A 19,057-nucleotide genomic window follows, 5' to 3' on the forward strand; every position below is an offset into this window, starting at 1 on the left:
TGGAAACCAGATATCACAGAAGCATTAAGTCACCCACAAACTCATTCAAAAGACAACACTGAAAAGGGCAAAACCAGACAGAAAGTGAGCACACAAGCATGTGTGCAAGAGAGAGAAAGCACAGGAGAAGAAATCCTGCTACTCTACTAGAGATAGCACTGGTCTCAGCATAAATGTATTTGAGGGAAGCAAAAAAGGCTCTGATCTTCAATAAAAAGAAAAATCTTAGTCAAATGCTATTTGGACAAGAGCCTGAGGTAGAGAAACTTATTTTAAACAGAATCATAGCTCCAAATAATTTTTTTACCCTCAATCCAATTCTGCAGCTAGGACTAAAAAGTACCAAAGTAAAATGTTTAAACCGAGACCCATAACTTTGAAATGAACCAAGTAAAGGGCTCTCTGAGGCAGCCTCAAAGATCTTGTGGAATTACAGAAATATTTTGATAAGCAAACCTATGATGTTTTTTCTTAGCTATCATGGGAAGCCTGATGCTGAAGACAGATTAACTGCTTGTATTTGCTGAGGCACAATATTACCTAAAAAAGGAAATACAGGCTTCACCCATGCTAGTATTTCCAATTCGTAAAATGTATTAAATTTACTACTTGCATCCTACTGAAAGAGATGCTGAAGATTCAGTAACAGTGTTGACTATAAGGAATCAGTTGCATGGTCCTCTCCCTTGGCCTTGCACCACTCCATCTTCATTCAGATGTTAAAGTCTTGAAAATTAAGCTATCAGGTTATTAGCACAAAGCCAGACTCAACTGCAGTCATATACTGCGGAATGATGTGAAAATAAATAAAAGGTGCTACCCAACATTCATTGCTGATACTGTACTTTCAATAGTAACAAAACTGGCACTTAACATTGCTTAAAAATATAAAATATAGAAAAATAATATAAAACTAGTGCATGAGATACAAGAAGGTATTCATGCTGATCCTAACAGCAAAGTTTGGACATTCATTCATGGAACTCGCTTATTTCCAAGCCTTCCTTTGCACGTATTAGTATAATATTATTGTATTGCAGCTTTCTTGGACAGTAGAACACAACCTGCACTACTGAATTGTGCTGGGTGGACTTCTCCTGACCTGTCTCACCACTGGTCACTGCTTCCCAGATCATGAAGAAGTTGAGTATGAGACCCCAATCAAAACAGAAGCATCCCTCTAAAACAGACCACCTAAAAGGAGAATGTCAGGGAAGACATTGCTTTCTTTTTTTGGCTCAGAGTGCTAATGGAAAATAGGAAACCAACCAGGCAGCTTCAGACACTGGCATGTGCCCAAAGTGGTGAAGAGAGGATTCAGATGTAAGGGAAATTTATCTCACTGGTAATGCTGCAGCCTCAGAAGTGCACTCACGTTATGGAAAAACCCACTGAACTGCCAAAGCCAGATGGCATGTAAATATTTAAACAACAAAATAGCTTAAAATAATCTTTCTACTAAACACAGATGGAACTATTATTTACATTTACTTAAGAAATTTACTGTGTGAATATTACTGCGACTTCAAGTAAAGGCAAGTGTTATGTTTCACCTAGAGCATAAACACAGCTCCCCAGAAGATTCTTGTTGATATAATGTGGGAAAATATACCAAGATTTTTAAAGGCTATTAATAACACATTATACCAATTGGTTCTAAGCAAAGGGAAGGAGATGGCTGCAGCACTTTGCTGATCTGTTCACAGCATGCAAGATGTAAAGGTGGAAGATTCAGAATCCCCCCCAAAGCACACACCCTAAGAAGCAGCCAATGAAAAGGTACTAAAGACACAAGAATCAACACAATGCCATCTGCAGTAGTCCTCTAGATTTATAATTAACCTGCTGGCTTAATCAAGCATGAAAAGTACTCTGGTTAATTAGGGGGAAGCAGAGTGAGGCAGCTGCTCTGCAGCTAATGTATAATGGAGCTAATCACAGCTCTAAGAGAGAACAGGTACATCGCTCCCACAGTGCTTACTTACGGAAGACAAAACCTTGAAAAATTAACTGAATTCCTTTAAAGAAAAAAACAAAAATGTCACATTAGATTCCAAAGGTAAGAGATGGACATGCTTCTTGGATGAACCATCTAAACCTTCTGTACAAGCTATGCAACATCAGCTGCAGAGACTTCAGTAAGTCAGCAAAGCTAAATTAGAATATGCGTAAAAAAGGGGAAAAATGGTCTGTAAAGCAAGGATTAGAGGCCTCCAAAAACACGAGTCATCTTCCAGATGTAATACTGAGTATGGAACACAGAAGGTGGGGAAAAAGCTGGTATACAGCATGCTTCCAAATAGCTAACACAAATAAAAGAATGCACATCACCCAAAAAATAAGACACAATAAAATAAAACAAGAAAAACTGTGAGGGGAAAATAAGCTTTGGATGAGAACACTGATGTAAAAAAGATGGCAGAAGTGAGATGGTGTAAATAACATGTCAGGAAATAGCGTTGCTGAGAATGCATAAAATTCTGTTACATGTGCATAGCCACCACATGGGTATCACAATCAAAAGAAAGTTGTGGCAAGTGGATAAAGAATTTAATCATGGACTAAAATTCCTGCAGTGAAAACAAGTTCTCAAAGGTGGCAGGTAAGTCATGACTGATGAGTAACAGACATTTTTATATGTTGTTCTCTCCCAGTTAATGAGTAAACCTTGGAAATCTTAAGGGTTTGGATAAGGACTGATACATGGACAGAATAATTTTCTTCAATTACAAGAGAGGTTTCACACCCCAAAAAAGCAGCCAGCGTAATGCTGTACTCCAACTGAAGTGGGTCAGGCAGCTACAATAGGCGCTCTCCTAAAGAATCAAGGCAATGTTTTGTGCAAAGAGAGACCAAAGTTTTGGAACACTAATGACTGGTGAACTCCCACACCAGGACTATATTTCTTGGTCAGAACAGTGCAAGGGTCTCATAAGAAAAATGTAAGGGGCTTTTTGTTTGGTGGCGGTTTTTGAAGTTTTTTACCTCCTCTTGATCCAACATTTGTTGCTTTAGCTTTTCAGCCAACTGACTCTGCTGGTTGATTTCATCATCCTGCAATGAAAGAGGGTTGGAGATTTTTAGTTTCTTTCACAGTTCTTGTTTGATCACTTCTATTTCTCCTTTCTAGAAAAGAAGGAGCAATAACACCATAGCAAACCTTCTGCAGGTTCTGGTGGTATGAGAAGAGAAAAATATACATACACAGAGATACAAAGTAAAGGCAATGCATACATGCAGTTGTCTCTAATACATACCTAAGCAGAAGTGTCCCTGGTGATAAACATGATACTGAAGTGATCAGAGTTGGACCTTATAACTTTGAAAACATACATGATGTTTTATAGATGTAAATATATATAGATGTACAAATACATATACAGTCTCTCTCCCACTTACTCTATCCCCATATTTTAGCTAAAGAGAGATCATTAGGGACAGACTACAACTTACAGCTAGCTCTGAAATGCATTCATGAACTGCATTAATACTCAAAACACCACACAGAACTTGGAGCACTCAACTGCAGAATATGCATTTTCCTACTCCACCACAGTCCTTGAAGAAAATACTGCCAGGTAATGCACAGCTAGGCATCCAATTCTACTGGCATTTCAACTTCCTTAAGACAGCATCCTCATGGGTAGGAACTGATCTTAAATACAGACAAGAAATGATAATGGACTCTTCCGTACGGGTCCTTCCTCCAAAACACCAGAGGAGGCACACCAAGCACAGCCTCTGACCAAGTCCATCTCTGTTCTTGTAATGGATATCCTTCTCTAAAGGAATTTACCAAAGATAAATGGTTGCTTTTCACCTTATCACAGTCAATTTTTATTTCGCATACAAGCATGCTAATAGATCTATTGTGATAGCAAATACACCAACTGAAGTGGCTCGGAAGCTGGGAGAGGCACCCTCCTAGAGAATCACAGCAGTGTTTTGTGCAAAAAAAGACCAAATACAGCTATTAAGTAGAATATACTGACTCACTTGCTAATATTAAAATATACCCAGATTCAATATAAGAATGGTCTGCACTGTAGCAAGTTGTAAATAGCAGGATTTTGGTTTTGTTTGGGGGATCAAATACCTCATTTCCTATAGTACTGCAGTAATGCACCAAATTATGCTTCCCGTGTTTTCTGGGATAAAATTCAAAGCTGCTACCAGTTCCCTCAAGAAAAATTCAGTGGGTTTTGCTACTTTTGATAAGGGAAAGTGAAAGAATGACTGACTTCTTTTTCTAATCAATGCATAAAAGCTAGAGACAGCTACCAGCAATGTATTCATCACCGCAGAAAAGCTGTCCTTTCTTGAAAAGTTTAACTGATATTTTGAATGCCATCAGCATACTGCTGTGTGCCACTGGACTGTGCAGAGACCTAATGCATGTCAGAGTTAAGGCTTAAACACAACTGTTCACTCCCTGCCTTGATATTCAGAAACAGCTAAACTTTAATATTAACATATAAGGAAATAGTGGGCTTTTCTTTCTGATATTTTCTTGCTAATTACAATTAAAAGTTTAAGTCAAGTTTTGAGTTCATATGGTTAAAGCTACGCTGAAAACTTTTGGTAGATAGGCTTTTACACTGTTCTTATCCATGATGGGTAATGGTTTTAGTATGCCTTTTCCCGCCTTATCGTCACACAAGCCAAAGCTATTAATGGCAAATGCTCAGTAAACATACTGCCAATAGCTTTAAGTGCCAATGATGCATTTCAAGCTGAATAAATAAATAAATAAGCCACTTGCACTCCAGGCACTGTTCACAGCTAGAACAATATGAGCAAAAGAGACTCAAGGGATAGTTATATATTTTCATAAAAATTCCAACTCATAATAAACAGATAAGAGACAGTCTGCCTTTTTTCTTTCTCTTGTGCCTTCAAGGTGACACTACAGTTTGCTGAGGGATTTCACAAAAACTGCTGAAGAAAAGGAGTGCTGAAAAGCCTGTACTGAGCCCTTAAAAATTAAAAGCAAACTTGCCTCGATTTTATGAAGAATATCCCAAATCTATCTGCAGAGTGAACACAGGCAGCTGACATGATAGGACAAAATCCAGTTTTATGCAGTGACAAGTGTTCTGGACTCTGGGACATTTTCCACGTTGTGGTGTTCAAGAAATACAGAGAAACACTCACCCAGTTTGGGCAAGTTTTCCATTTACACACAGTGAATGGAGTCAAACCAAATATTCACACCTTATCATCCAGCTGTCTGTAGAGACTCGCAATCTCATCATCATATTTCTGCTTCTCCTCTGTCGAGATGCTGGCAACAACTGGTGTGATGTTGTCAATAATGGGGGTGTTATCACATGGCTCCAGGTTTTTCTGGTCCTTTGCACTGATCTGTTCATCTTCAGGCACAGCTTCTCCTGAGGGCACACAATCCATGGTCATTACAATTCAAAAGAGAGGGTTGCCCAAAATCGTGGACATCCTAGGATGGTCCTGCACAGTTGCTAAGAGGGACTCAGCAAAGCCAAGAAGGGTTATATCCCGCTGTGTGAGGCAGGGCAACTGCCATGCATATCAATCACAGGCAAATGTAGGTGTGGAAAGAAGGCCATACTGCTTAGAAAGACAACCTCCACAGATAGAAATACATTATGCAAAATGCAGCAACACTTTTGAATGGCTGCCTAACAACAACCTCCTGGCTCCTCTTTCACTCAAGCCCTAAATCCATGAGGTTAATCCCACCTATAAACAGAAGTGTAAATAAGAGGAAAAAAATCTGACTTTCAGCCTAAAGCTTACTGGCAATTAAATGCCTCTTCCTCTCCAGATTTCCAACTGCCTTATCAACTCTCCCTTCGCCATCATGAACTGCTAGAGCACCAGGAAAACAAGGAAGAGAGATGCATTTAAAGTGATACCCACCTTCTGCCTTGTCACATCTAAAATTAAAGTGCATACACCAATTTTCAGATGTTGCCCCTGCATACCAGACAGGATGTTCTCTCTACACATTTTCTTTCAAATTCATTTTCTTCGAGGAATATTTTCTTTGGTAACATTGGTGCATTGCAATTATGAGCCTGCTGCAGTTCAGTGAAGAGGGACAGCCTGGGTGCTCATGCCAGAAATTGAATCTACTGTCATTAGAGTCTGGTAAGAGACTCCACAAGCCACTGAATGCGGCACGCATTGCTTGAGGTGTGGGAAGGTTACATCCAACCCTTCTGTACAAACAGGGTTTTTTTCCTTTTCTATTGAGGGTTACTGTATTTTAGTCCCACAAATCTTTACTAACCATTCCTCTTGCCAGAACAGAGTAGGCACTACTTATCTTACTGGCAGGGAAACAAGTACACAGGGCAAATATATCAAAAATATAGCAAAAACCAGAAAAGCAGACTCATTCAAGCCCCAAAACAAAACAAAATGGGGCATGAAAGAGCACGACCAACTAACGAAGAAGGTACTTTTTTTAAGCATAAAGCATGAAAAAGAGTAGTTTGAAATCAAACACCAAAACCTCTATAGAAGTACTTAAATCAAAACATTTTGTCCTACTGCTAGTGGCTTGAGAAAAATGTAAATTGTTTTTTCATTGTTGCATCTCCCTGGAGCAGACTAGGAAAGGTAGGCTTGGTCAGATCATGAGACCTTGCCTACCCAGCAACAGTCCTCAGGCTGCAGAGAATCCATCAGGAGCCTCCAAAAATTAATGTTTAGATTTTTATCCTTAGGACAAGAATAACTTCCTATGTGTAAAACACAGACCAAATTGTGCATTTGGATATAAGGCTCTGAAATTCTGCTCCCATGAGAACCCATTTTCTGCTACAATTTTTTTTTGCATATTATTTTCTAAATTTGTAGACTAAACTATACCAGTAGAATATGTATACATCTCTCCTGCAATTCATACTCAACATGCAATTTCTGTGACACTTTCATTTGTAAAGAGCCTCCTTTGACAGAGTATCTTTCCAAATGACACTACTGCAGAAGGTCAGGCAGGAAATCAATAGTATTTTAAATGCACTGAATGCATCAGCTGGGTAATGCCAGTGAGAAAAGCAAGACAGACAGAGGGGATGAGGAAGTGTGTATATGTAAACAAAACAATAGAAACCGCATGTTGTAAGTCTCATTTACACAGCATATAGAAAGGATCTATACAGGGCTTTAAAAAAAAAATAAAAATAACACAACAAAACCAAAAAAAAACCAAAACCACCCTGCTTCTAGAACAGGAAGGAAATTAAAGTCATCACATTTAGCAAACACAGAATGAAACACACAGAACATGAGTGGGTTATAAATCCCCAGTGCTCCTCAACACCAAGAGCAGACCGACCGTCTCCATAGCAATTGCACTATGCTGATAAGGGAAATATTCCCAGTGCTGAAGTCTCCAGAGAAAGACACAGAGCGCAATCATTAGGTAACAATCTCATCTGAAAGGCAAGTAAACACCACAGTTTGCTGAAAGGAGGAAGCAATTTTTGCCCCCATAAAGGTCAGGTTTTCGCTTTTAAGTAGTGATGTCACCCAGGAGTTCAAAACCAGACTTGACTGTACAAAACAAATTGTAACTAACAAATCACAGATCTGTTCTTGCTTCACTTTTGCAAGAGTTACATGCTATTGACACATCAACACACAGAGCCTGGATGACAAGAAATGCAGAAAATAAAAATGACTCCAAAGCAGCAGTATTTTACTGCTGGGGGTTTACTGAGATTGCAGGGTACAAGGGGGATGCAGGGTAGTTTCCTTTGGGCACGGCGGTTGCCGTTGGTTTGGAGTTTGGTTTTTTATTTTGTAATGTGTGGAATAATAAAAAAATTTAGGATGGTTTGCTAAAATTATCTGTCAGCATTTCAGATTAAATAAAGATTATTCAATCTTTATACAGCATAAAAATCTTTTTCCTCTCTCGCACTATACTTGATCTCATAACCTACCATAAACAGTCTATGTTTCTAAAAAGAAAATTGGCTGTTCTCAAAATAAATTTCACTTAAAAGCCACAGAAAAGGACAAATGTGATTCTTCTAATCAGATCACTCTCCTAATTGTTGTACTAATTATTCTAATGTTAAACTCAATCATAAAAACCCCCCAAGATCTAGTTACCTTAAAAGCATAGCAGAACTGATTCTTATACCTGAGGAACAGATTTTCTTTAAAAGAAAACTACACATAATGGCATTTTACCTTTTCTTTATTAATATTACTAACATTATCAAAAATTATTTATGTCTTCCTGTATTCTCTACATCTGATATCATGCTAGTTTTGGCATTTAAAATGATACCTTCTCTAAATGGCTTCTGCTGTTTTATTTGGTATTTGCTTCTTCATCTTTCAGTTACTGTGAAGTGTGAGCAACAGCTCTCAATGGTGAACTTAGTATGACACTTGTGATTTAAGGCAAGATTTTAACATATGTAATTTAAAAATGCAAATATGTATATACCCATTCCCATATTCTGGTACCTACCATTTCTCCACCTGTTCAGCTCCAGCTCTAGATGCTGGATAACATTCTTTAAACTCTTGTTCTTGTCTTTTTCCTTCTCATACTTTTTCTTCCACTCCTCTGCAGTCAGCTCCAAATTCACAGAGACTGTGTTCTTGATCGTCTTAGCTCTGTACAACAAAACCAGTTGTCAGTTGCTCTGCAACTTTTATCTCAATACAACAGTATGGATTCAGAAATTTTTCTGAAACACAAAGGGAAACTACTAAACATTTTCAGTTTTCTGGAGTGCCACAATTCCATTTTTTCTCAAACCCTCGGTGCCATTACTCCTGGAAGCCTCAAGAGAAATTTCTCCATATCAAAATCCAGCAGCCACTGACTTAAGAGCAAACAGGTATCTGCCTTTTCAGATTCCTCCAAAAAGGGAAGCTCTGGAAGCAATTCCTGGATCAAGGACAAAACCAAGTGCTCTCATTACTATTCTGCTAGGTAAGCTACCACCTTGCAGCTTCTTCTGAATTGGGAGCTACAGTAGAGTATCCTACATCAATGTCCATCCACAGTCTCATCCCATCTCTTAACAACCACCCCTTGAACTCCACCAACAAAACTCAGCTGTATTTTCAGCACCACAGCATGAGGGATGTCAACACAGTAGAGCAGAGATACAGAAACGTATCACTCTTGAAAGCCAAACAGTGCTTTGAAATACATTTCTGGGGGTGGAAGGAGGAGAACTGCTGTCACCATCAGGTAACTCAGTTACTGGGCTGAGGAAAGTTCTCACTGGAGAGGAAGCCTAAACCTGTGCATGGGCCACTGCAGACTGGTACACGAGTTACTGCCTCTCGAGGCAAAAAAATCACAAAATTTAAACCATTCTAACCATGACCTCCACCACTTTATTACTGTGAAAGTGCTTAGCTTCGACTGAAACTAAATGGTAACATCAGAAATGCAAAGCAAGCAGGAAAAACAAAAAAAGGCAGAACCTGCTCTAGAAAATCCACATTTAAACAGAAAAAAACAAACAAATTGGTATGAATGAAGAAAACTTTGTATCTTTGCCCTTCACTGCTCTGAGTCCCTCCAAATGACTCCCACGTTACTGAATAAAATACAGGCTAAGTAAAAGAATAACAGACAAACCCCTCCCACTAATTTGTAAAGCGTAGGCTTAAACACCAGTGTAAGAAACTACATCTGGGAATGATCTATGGATGAACAGGCTAACTCTCCTCTGGAGCAAGCATGTGTGCTTAATTACGCTGTTCACAGCTCCACTTACTGATTCTAAAGCATCCTTTAAATGTGCCCAATCACTAAAAGTCCTGAAAGTTTGTTTTGCCAGCAAGAAAACACTCCTGTATTTGTGCCCCATACTGCACTCCACTGATCTGCACTATGTGGCAAGCAGGAGTTTTATTACCTTAGAAATATTTTAAAATAACTCTCTATTTTAAAGATAATGGTCAGCTTTTACATACTGTCCCTGCCAAAAGCATGGCTCAAGTTTCCACTCATTTAACTGGGGGGTAGGGGGAGAAATGCCACACCATAAAGTTTATCAACTGCATTATCCTTTGATGGATAAAGTACTTACTGGCAAGTACAATTAAAAATAACATAAAACCACAAGAAAATATGAAGCAGAAAGAGAAGAAAGAATCACTTGTAACAGAGGAGCACATGCACATGTTGATTAGTACAAGTGGGCCTGTGAAGATGAATTTTACTCCTGACACTTATTTTAATGGTGTTATAATTCTTTTTTACTAGGGAAAATGGAAGACCCAGTAATCACCCATGACTCATGTACCTTCCCTTTAATGTTATTCAGGTCCTTAATACTGTCACATCAGAAAGATGAAACATCACAACCAAAGAGTGTGTAAAAGAAACCACTTCCTGTAGACAGCAGTATTCCTATCCAAAAAATGATAAATAACCTTGTGTATGTATAGTATGTGCATTGCTCTGCAGTCTAGTGCATCACCTGTCCTCTTGTGTTTCATTTCCTACAATTAAATGCTCTCCACAAGGAACTCCTGTTTTAGCCCAATTCTATAGCTTTTAAACAAAGAAAAACCCCACAATAAACCCCAACCAAGCACTCTCACAAAGTATTTAGTTGTTTTCCTAGTTCTTTCAGCTGACATCATAGCCCTCAGTAAGGAACATCTCAAAAACGTTTCTCTCCATAGAAAAGTGTTAGTCATGTCACATCACTCCAAGCTCTGCTAGTCAGGTGTGCAGAGTCAGTCTGAATATTATTTTGCCCTAAACAGGAAGGCAAGTTTTACTTATTACTGAAAAGAGAAAAGAAACTGAGAGAAATGTAAACTGAAATAACATGGAAACTGGACTTCCCCTGCATACACTGCTTCAAGTATTCAAGCATACAACTTCCAGAGATTCTGGAGCACTACAGAGCAAAACAAAACACTTTTAATTTAGATTTTAAAATAAAATAATTTTTAAAAAGCTACATTACCCTTTTAATTGCCTTAATGTGAACTATTCTATTTTTACTGCTCACATTACTTTTTACTTCAAACTAAACCCTACAGATGGTTCAGCATAACAGCAAGAAGACTGAAAACTAACACAGTACCTACTCATCTATTTAAAATTAATTGTTCCTGTTGCTGCATTACTGCCCTGGATCCTTATCCAGAATGAATCAGCAGGACCTTTGTGACTGCTCTTTAGGTCTACAGAGGTACAAGACTCACATTTACCTGACATCACCTGCTGTCAGAAAATTCTACACGTGGAGGTTTAAACTATTAAGACATTTAAACTTTTACCATCAACAAAAACACTGCAACTCATACTTCAGAATTGTTATCACTCTTCATTTAATTCCTGCATCTTAATATTTGCATTTTCTCAAAATTTTCTGACACATATTACAGCATACGAGATTTCAGTAAAAGCTTACATCCTGAGTAACTCAAATTCACGTTCAGCATAGAACGCTGAATTAAAACTGCGCAGCAACCTTTAACCTGATTATGTTAATGACCACTTCCTTCTTTTAATCCCTTTTTCATAAAACCTACTGCAGTGACCTGCAGAGTTCCCTTTAGGAAGTTTTTCCTGCATGCTGCTTTTTAAGTGAATAGCTTGCAGTTCTGCATTAAACGTAGAAAACACTGTAGAGGAAGCAGAGATCACAGAATTTCAAGCTTTTTGCAGTTACCTGGCTTGCAGCACAACTTTCACAAATCCCAGCAGCAGATGACAAGGACAAGTTAATATACTGGCTCTGGCAATGACAGATGGAGAGCATGTTGCAGAACTGTCCTCCAGCCCTAACCCATACTAATCCGCAACTCTCCATTAAGAGGGACTGCAGCCAGAGGCAGCTATTGTCCTGCCATTTCTATGCACTCTTACATGAACACAATAAAGAGATCATCTTCCCTCATGAAAATCTAAGGAAAGCTCACATTAAAGCATAAAAGTAGGGCAATGAATTAATAGAAGAATGTCAGATTAATTTTTTATTTGTGATTTTACTTTCCAATATAAAATGCTTCTTAACCGTGTGGGCTTCAATGCAAAAAATTAGGCATGGTGGAAAAACAACCCATTTTCAGAGTAATTTACTGTATTGTACAAACTGTTGAATAAATCCTATTTCAAACAATCATAATTTGCTAGTATCTTTCTTCTGCTATTACACAAATAAACCAAAATGAGTAATTTTCCAAGGTATCAGAGTTCTCCTCAATTACAATAAAAGCAGTAACTGTGTAATGAGACTGACCTATTTTTGCAAACTTTCCAAATATTTTTGCAACATAGAAAAAAATATTAAAATTATACATTATATAATGTATATACTATATAATATCATTATATTAAAATTTAAAATATCTACTACAGATACATAAAATATATACTATATGTATATAAAAATATAAAATATAAATAAATATCAATATTTTTGCAAACACTTCCAAATTTCATATGGCTATTGCAAAGAAACACATATGGAAGAGAAATTTTCTTTCTGGTTACTTCCATACTTACTCTGCCTTTGCTTTTATCTGAGGCCTTGTCCTAAACTGTTAAGATCTTTCTAACATAAAAATGTCCATGAACTATCATGGACATCTATTGAAGTTGTGAACATCACACAGAGCCCACAGTCTTCCTTTTTCTTCCCAGTAAAAAATGTTTTTTCACAGCCATAACAATAATCCCTGAAATGCCACTCAAGGAGAAAACACCTCTTAAAAGCATCAAGAGCAGTATCAGATAAAGCAAACCTGAATGTTTTCCACTGAGTTAGCCAACAGAAAACTGGCTAATACCATTATCTTGCCCATAAAATTTCAAAGAACTATGATATCACTTTGTATTTTCTGCAAGAAAAAATTACCAGAGCTCATAAGTAGTGCAGCTGCAGGCCAACATTAACATTTATTTATCTGGTACCACAGGGAATGAAGAGAGAGTTTTCTCAAGTTCTACAGTACTATTTTGTAACAGCTCCAGAAACATAACCTCCCTATTTTAAACTGCCTACCCATCTCACTTCCCTTGGCTGGCTTGGAACATGTGGAAGAGCCCACGCAAGTGTCATTCAGCCTAAGACCTAGTAGGACTCACCGCTGCCCAAACATCAGGGTTGACTTTGTTTCTGCTTCATTGAACACAGAAGGAGAACAGCATATAACAATAGTAGTTCTGCAGTTGCCACCAAGGGAATCCTGAAGTATTCGGGTCATTTTGCTGTCTCGGTATGGAACATGGGTTTTCTAATCAAATATAAGTAAGAGACAAGAACAATATTTTAAAATAACGATATCGTAATAATAGAGAACATGAGTCAACAATGACAGATTTAATGGACTTGAAGTATACAATCCTGAAGAGTAATTGTTTTGACTGTGCTAAGATCGGATAACCACTCAAGTGAAATTCAAGAAAATTAGTTCCTTATCTTTAGCAGAATAGCAAAAGTGTCACTGGTTTGTGCTTGGAAAGCTAATATTTTCTTCTTCCTGAACTGAAATGTTAGCTTATTTTTTATGTGCACAGCAAAGACACAGATAAATGAAAACCCATTCTTCAACAACACAAAACAGGATTACTTACAGTTCCTTCTGCCAAGGCAGATATCACATTGCCTAAAGCAGACAAAGACTTATTGATATTTTTAGCTTCGTCAAGAACAGCACCCTCTGCTCCAGTTTTGCTGACCTACCAAAGAGAACAGGCAACAGTCAGGCTCGGCTATCAGTAAGCATCTGTACAAGTATGGCTACAGTGCAGATAGTGCAACAGTTAAAGATACCCTTGGAATTAAAACAAAGCAAGCTTAAGCTCAGCATGAAGAAGGAGAATTTTATATGTGCTTTTTTGTTAGTAGAAGCCTATAATACTTCCCTTTTATTCCAGCGTAAGAGCAAGCTGACCCTTACTTTCTGAAGGGAAAAGCTGGTAAGGCTGTGCTCACCTGAGGACTACTTCCAAGTCTGAACACCACAGAAATATTCTCAGGGCACACTAACTGGCAGAGTATACACCACCAAATGAGTATCTTGGCCTTGCATTTTGTTTACATGGATCAAGAATATGAGGATAGAAAAAGTATGATCTTGCTCATCCTGAAGGCAAAGTTTACTGGTCCACAAACTGGATCCCAAGGTGGTCCAGTTGAGAAGTTTGGTGTCCTAAGACCAGCACTCTTTTAGACAACACCACATTTTTATCATCTTTTCTGTCTCTTCTTTTCAGGGCGGGGGGGGGGGGGGGGGGGGGGGGGGGTGACGTGCACAAAAACATAGAATAAAGCCATATATTTTTCTCTGTATTAAAACTACAGAAGCTGTACTTTCCTCTAAAAATGCCATGACATAAAAGGAAACATAATTGTATTTTTTAAGAAGACAATCTACCAAGGAAACCCTCATTTGAGGTTTTCTGTACAATGTCCAAAACAAAATGAACCACAAAAGTGTAGTTTTGGGAGAACAGTAAAGCCTGACTACACACTCATTTTCTAAACACCTCTAAACACTCATTTTCTAAACACCACAAAGTTATTATTTTTATATTTAGTATTATATGCACTAATAGAAATTAACATGATTAATTACTCTGATGGACAGCTTCCACATTGTACCAACAAGTTATCAAATAGTGTGTCCCAGTGATTAAACCTCAAAGTTGTGCAGCCTACAAAACAAATACTTTTATTTTACTTCCCATTGTCAGAAAGAAATAGAAGTCTATCACTGCAATGAAAGACACTGCTTCACCATGAGTAATTATTTTGACATGCCCAGTAGTTACTCAGGGTTTTTTACAGTGAGAGTGGTAAAATACTGGCACAGGTTGCCCAGAGTAGTGGTGGATGTGCCATCCCTGAAGACATTCCAGGCCAGGCTGGATGTGGTTCTGGGCAACCTGATCTAGTTGAAAATGTCCCTGCTCATTGCAAGGGGGTTGGACTAGATGGCCTTTGAAGGTCACTTCCAACCCAAACTATTCTGTAACACAGCTTGAATAAAGAAATCCACAGTGCTGCAAAATGATGAGGTTTATCATTTATTTCATTTACAGTTAAACCATTTTAACACTCCAGAAGATGTTAGAATGAGAACATGGAAACAATGACATTTCTTGCACTGCAGTATTGTTCTAGACCGTTAGTTTTTTGGCAAACAGATACAAGTTCTTTTCTGGTTAGTATTTTTTGTATTTTCTATATCAAAAGAGTCATTCAGGAAGCTTCAAATAGACTTCAGCTGTGTAACTGCATTAACTGCTGTTACTTCATTGATCCGAGAAACAATTACAGAAAACCTAGAAACAGGACATGCCTGAATATAAGCAAATTAAAACAGCTGTCTCATTTGCCAACTTGCATAAGCATTACACTACTTTCTGCAAATATCCATAACTAAGTGTAAAGCTATATAAAAATACTCTGGTTCAAGCCACTTCATTATAAACAAAGATATATTACAGCTTCTGGGTTTTGCATTTCATACCAATAGTTCTGATCTGCTCTTTTTCTCCACCCCACATGAAAGAAATAAAAAGATTGACATACTAATGATAACCTCAGGTGAAGCTTCTGTAAAACCTAGCTTACTTGGCACTGACACACATTCACATAACCAGTTTAGTGATCACACTAGGATCATGCAGCAGTTAAGGTAAAAGGGAAGATTACCTTCTCACTTCCAGCCAAGTCTACCAGGTAGAGCTTTCCACTAAGTTTTTTCTCAGTTTCCACATTCTCTTGTTTAATATTAATAAGGAAGATACTGTGGCTCCTAGAGCTGTGTTCATTCATATCTGCAATCATATTTGAAAGGTTTTGTTTAAATGACAAAGAAATTCTATTTCATCAGAGCTTGCCTATGGCTAGCAAATTCAAAAGTGCAAGACCACTCATTGGAGAACCCAGACTGCTGTACTGACAGAAATGTCCATGCCAAGAGCTGCAAATGAAGCTCACTCATTCACTGACTACAGAATGAGCTCCTGCTTTCTCCCAACATGACCAGATGAACCAGCTTCATGCTAAATGACAATCTTGGGGGGAAAAAAAAGCTAGTTTGGTTTTGTTTGGTTTTTTCTCCTTTCTTTTTTGAATTTTTTTTTTTTCCCCTGAAGCAATAAAATTTGACCAGAAATTGTAAAAAAACCATAGCATAAGAAGTGTTCAAGGCCAGGTTGGATGGGGCTTGGAGCAACCTTGTCTAGTAGAAGGTGCCCCTGCCTATGGCAGGGGGTTGGAACTGGATGAGCTTTGAGGTTCCTTCCAACCTAAACCAATCTAGGATTCTGTGAATAATAAAAAGACATTTCACAGATACAGTAAGAAATAAAGGTTCTGTACTTAGATGTTTCTTCATAGAAAGATGACACAAAAAAATTTATGTGATATAACAGACACTGTTTAGACACAGAACTACAATGAGTATGTTATGTTCAGCATCCTGGACAGAGGAATAATTTTGGGCTGAGCAAGAAAATTTAAAGAGAAGTAAAAATAATTGCTGAGCACATCTCAGTCCAATTGTGTGAGATCTCACAACATTTAGCAAAAGTTCTTGTCAAAACCATGCTATTTAAATTCAAATTTCAGAGTGATATTTATTGCTTAATTAGTTAAAAAACCTTCTTCACCCAGGCCACAGATAAAACACAAGCAGTTAGTTTCAGCTTCTACTTGTAAGTTTGATTGTAACCGTGTTACGCTTTAAGTTTCATAAAGTAGCAAAAAGAAAGCATTAAGAATCAGTAAACCATTTCTCATCCATTTTCTCTATTTTCTGTTACCAGAAACCCCACTACCACCTTTCATCCATTCTCATTTGTAGCAATGTTTGTAGTTCTCTGAAATCCCTTTTCTTCTCCACCTCCAAATTCAGATTTTTTTCAATAATGTTTCCAAATTTGCTCCTTGGATTTCAATCTAGGTAAAATTCATTCTGTGCCAGCTTCTGTCAGAACTTTTCTGTGTGCACTAAATGCAACAGGTGGTACCACAGCAAAAGCTGTATTTGGATATTTTTTCTTAAAGAGAATAGCAGAAACAATGGAAGGAAACATTACTTCGAAAAAAACCCAAATCATTTCTATTACAATGAAGAGAAAGGCATGGGATAGCTAAAGCAATATAGTATTTAACAAAATGAGATGGTAGAGACATGGAAGAGAAAGAAGTTACTCTGTGCATCATTAAAAAAAATCGATTTATGTATTAAAAAATATACGAATACCCCACCCCAAAGATCTGAGTTACAAGCTGTGGTCCTGCCAATGTGACCGCTTGGATCAAAGACATCTTACAGAGTAAGTTGGGAATAAGCCAAGGATACCCGTCCTTTTTATTACCATAATACTAGTAGGCTGCATGCAACACAATGTCAACAAATCTGGCACAGGCTGAAGCAATTATGTTTTTTAATTCAGGAAGATTTGTTTGCTTTGCCATCATGGGAACTCAGTCCAAGTCATTGCTTCACTGGGATAACTTTCAAGAGATAGGCAGAGTCTGACAACTGCTTTGCAGTCTTTGCCTGCTGTTTGAGCAGTGAATTATTTTGAGTTCTAGACTTGTAGCACAAAGAGAGTATTTATGTAATTTCAGTTATACATAATTTCAAGATATCTATACTACATGTAACAATACATATTTGACACTTTATATAACAATACTATATAATACCATGTATTAAATTCAGGAGTTCTCAAAGCTGAAAGCCAATAAATGTTTCTATAGGCAGTGAAGCAGTAAAAAAAGTACACACTATTAATTTTAAAGTGTTATAATTTGTGCATCATTACATCCTTCACATAAGTGACTCAAAGTACTTTGTGAACGTGAAGAATCAATACATCACTAGGAAGCCACAATCACTCACGCTCTATAGCCAGAAAAGCCTTCACAGAACACTTACTTGTAACGGCTACATGACGGTTAGCTTTCCCTTCATCAATGACATCCAAAACTTCTTCAGGACTAGATACAAATCTTTCTGTACAACCCTAGAAAAATGCAAGTTGAAACCAGAAAGCTTTAGGAATTGCACTAGTACTCCAAATGCCATCAGGAAGGTTATTTAGCACTGATGAACAGAATAATTATAAGTACCATCAACATCCAACATAAGCATTAGCAAGGCAATAGACAAAAGATGCCTTTGTATGACTTTCAGGGCAAACTGGGAGAAAATTTTCTTTCACCAGATTAAAGACTTGATACAGCATATATTCTCACTACTAATTTGGGTTAGATTACATACCCAAATTAGTTTTTCTCTCTCAAACTACAAGACAAGATGCACATTCCTTGCTCTCTGCCTTAATGCAATATTACTGAAGGAATTATTTGTTTGGTTTTTTTTCCCTCCTGAGGATGAGAATAAACAGAACAATATTTTATGTATAGGATTAAGTCTCATATATGTTCATTACAAGTATATTATATTTAAATGAGGGCCCAGGAAATTATAAAACAAATTCCTAACCCAACAAATCTGTTGTAAAATATTGTGAGATGATAGCACACATGCAAAAAAAATGAAAGAACAAAATTCTTCAAAATGTTCTCTTTCACATCTGCCACGAAATGGGAATATGAACACTTAAAATTTAATGCCATACTATCAAAATGTAAATGTTTATAGTTAGGAAAATAAAGCAAACATGATTCAAGCCTGTTAATATTTCTGGAAACCATTTAAAGCCAGGTACCAATACTATTTGAACATTCAGGACTCCAAACATAAGTTGAATCATTTCAGCAAACACACTGGGATACAAATGGAAATGTGTAAATAAATGAGTATGTGAGAAAGAATGAAAAACTGAACATCAAATCTTCCCTGTACCTTAACATATGGGACTCTGTTTTTATCTTCATGTACAGCGAGGTTTGTCTTTGACACTAGAAAAAAAGATGGCAATCATTAAGAATACTCGACAGGTAATAATGTGTCAGCTATAGAACTGACAGACAAATATTGTGAACATATCAAATTTGTAAGTCAGAACTGCAGTTGCTTCCCACTCCTTATGAACTACCAATATTTCTGTTACATAAAACTTGTTTGTTGTTCTGTT

General features: G+C 37.4%; 1 protein-coding gene across 1 annotated transcript in view; it reads right to left on the reverse strand.

The window, feature by feature from the left end:
* KIF5C (kinesin family member 5C) overlaps nt 1–19,057 on the reverse strand; it is an 80,148-nt gene that overhangs the window by 19,727 nt on the left and 41,364 nt on the right. The window contains exons 6-13 of the mRNA XM_034061968.1: nt 18,826–18,881; nt 17,893–17,980; nt 15,654–15,778; nt 13,568–13,672; nt 13,079–13,227; nt 8,474–8,622; nt 5,215–5,390; nt 2,986–3,054 (exon numbers count right to left, since the gene is read on the reverse strand). Coding sequence (XP_033917859.1) covers nt 2,986–3,054; nt 5,215–5,390; nt 8,474–8,622; nt 13,079–13,227; nt 13,568–13,672; nt 15,654–15,778; nt 17,893–17,980; nt 18,826–18,881 — 917 coding nt within the window. The remainder of the gene's footprint in view (nt 1–2,985; nt 3,055–5,214; nt 5,391–8,473; nt 8,623–13,078; nt 13,228–13,567; nt 13,673–15,653; nt 15,779–17,892; nt 17,981–18,825; nt 18,882–19,057) is intronic.

The sequence above is a fragment of the Melopsittacus undulatus genome, chromosome 4 (genome assembly GCF_012275295.1).
Source record: "Melopsittacus undulatus isolate bMelUnd1 chromosome 4, bMelUnd1.mat.Z, whole genome shotgun sequence".
Classification (NCBI taxonomy): domain Eukaryota; kingdom Metazoa; phylum Chordata; class Aves; order Psittaciformes; family Psittaculidae; genus Melopsittacus; species Melopsittacus undulatus.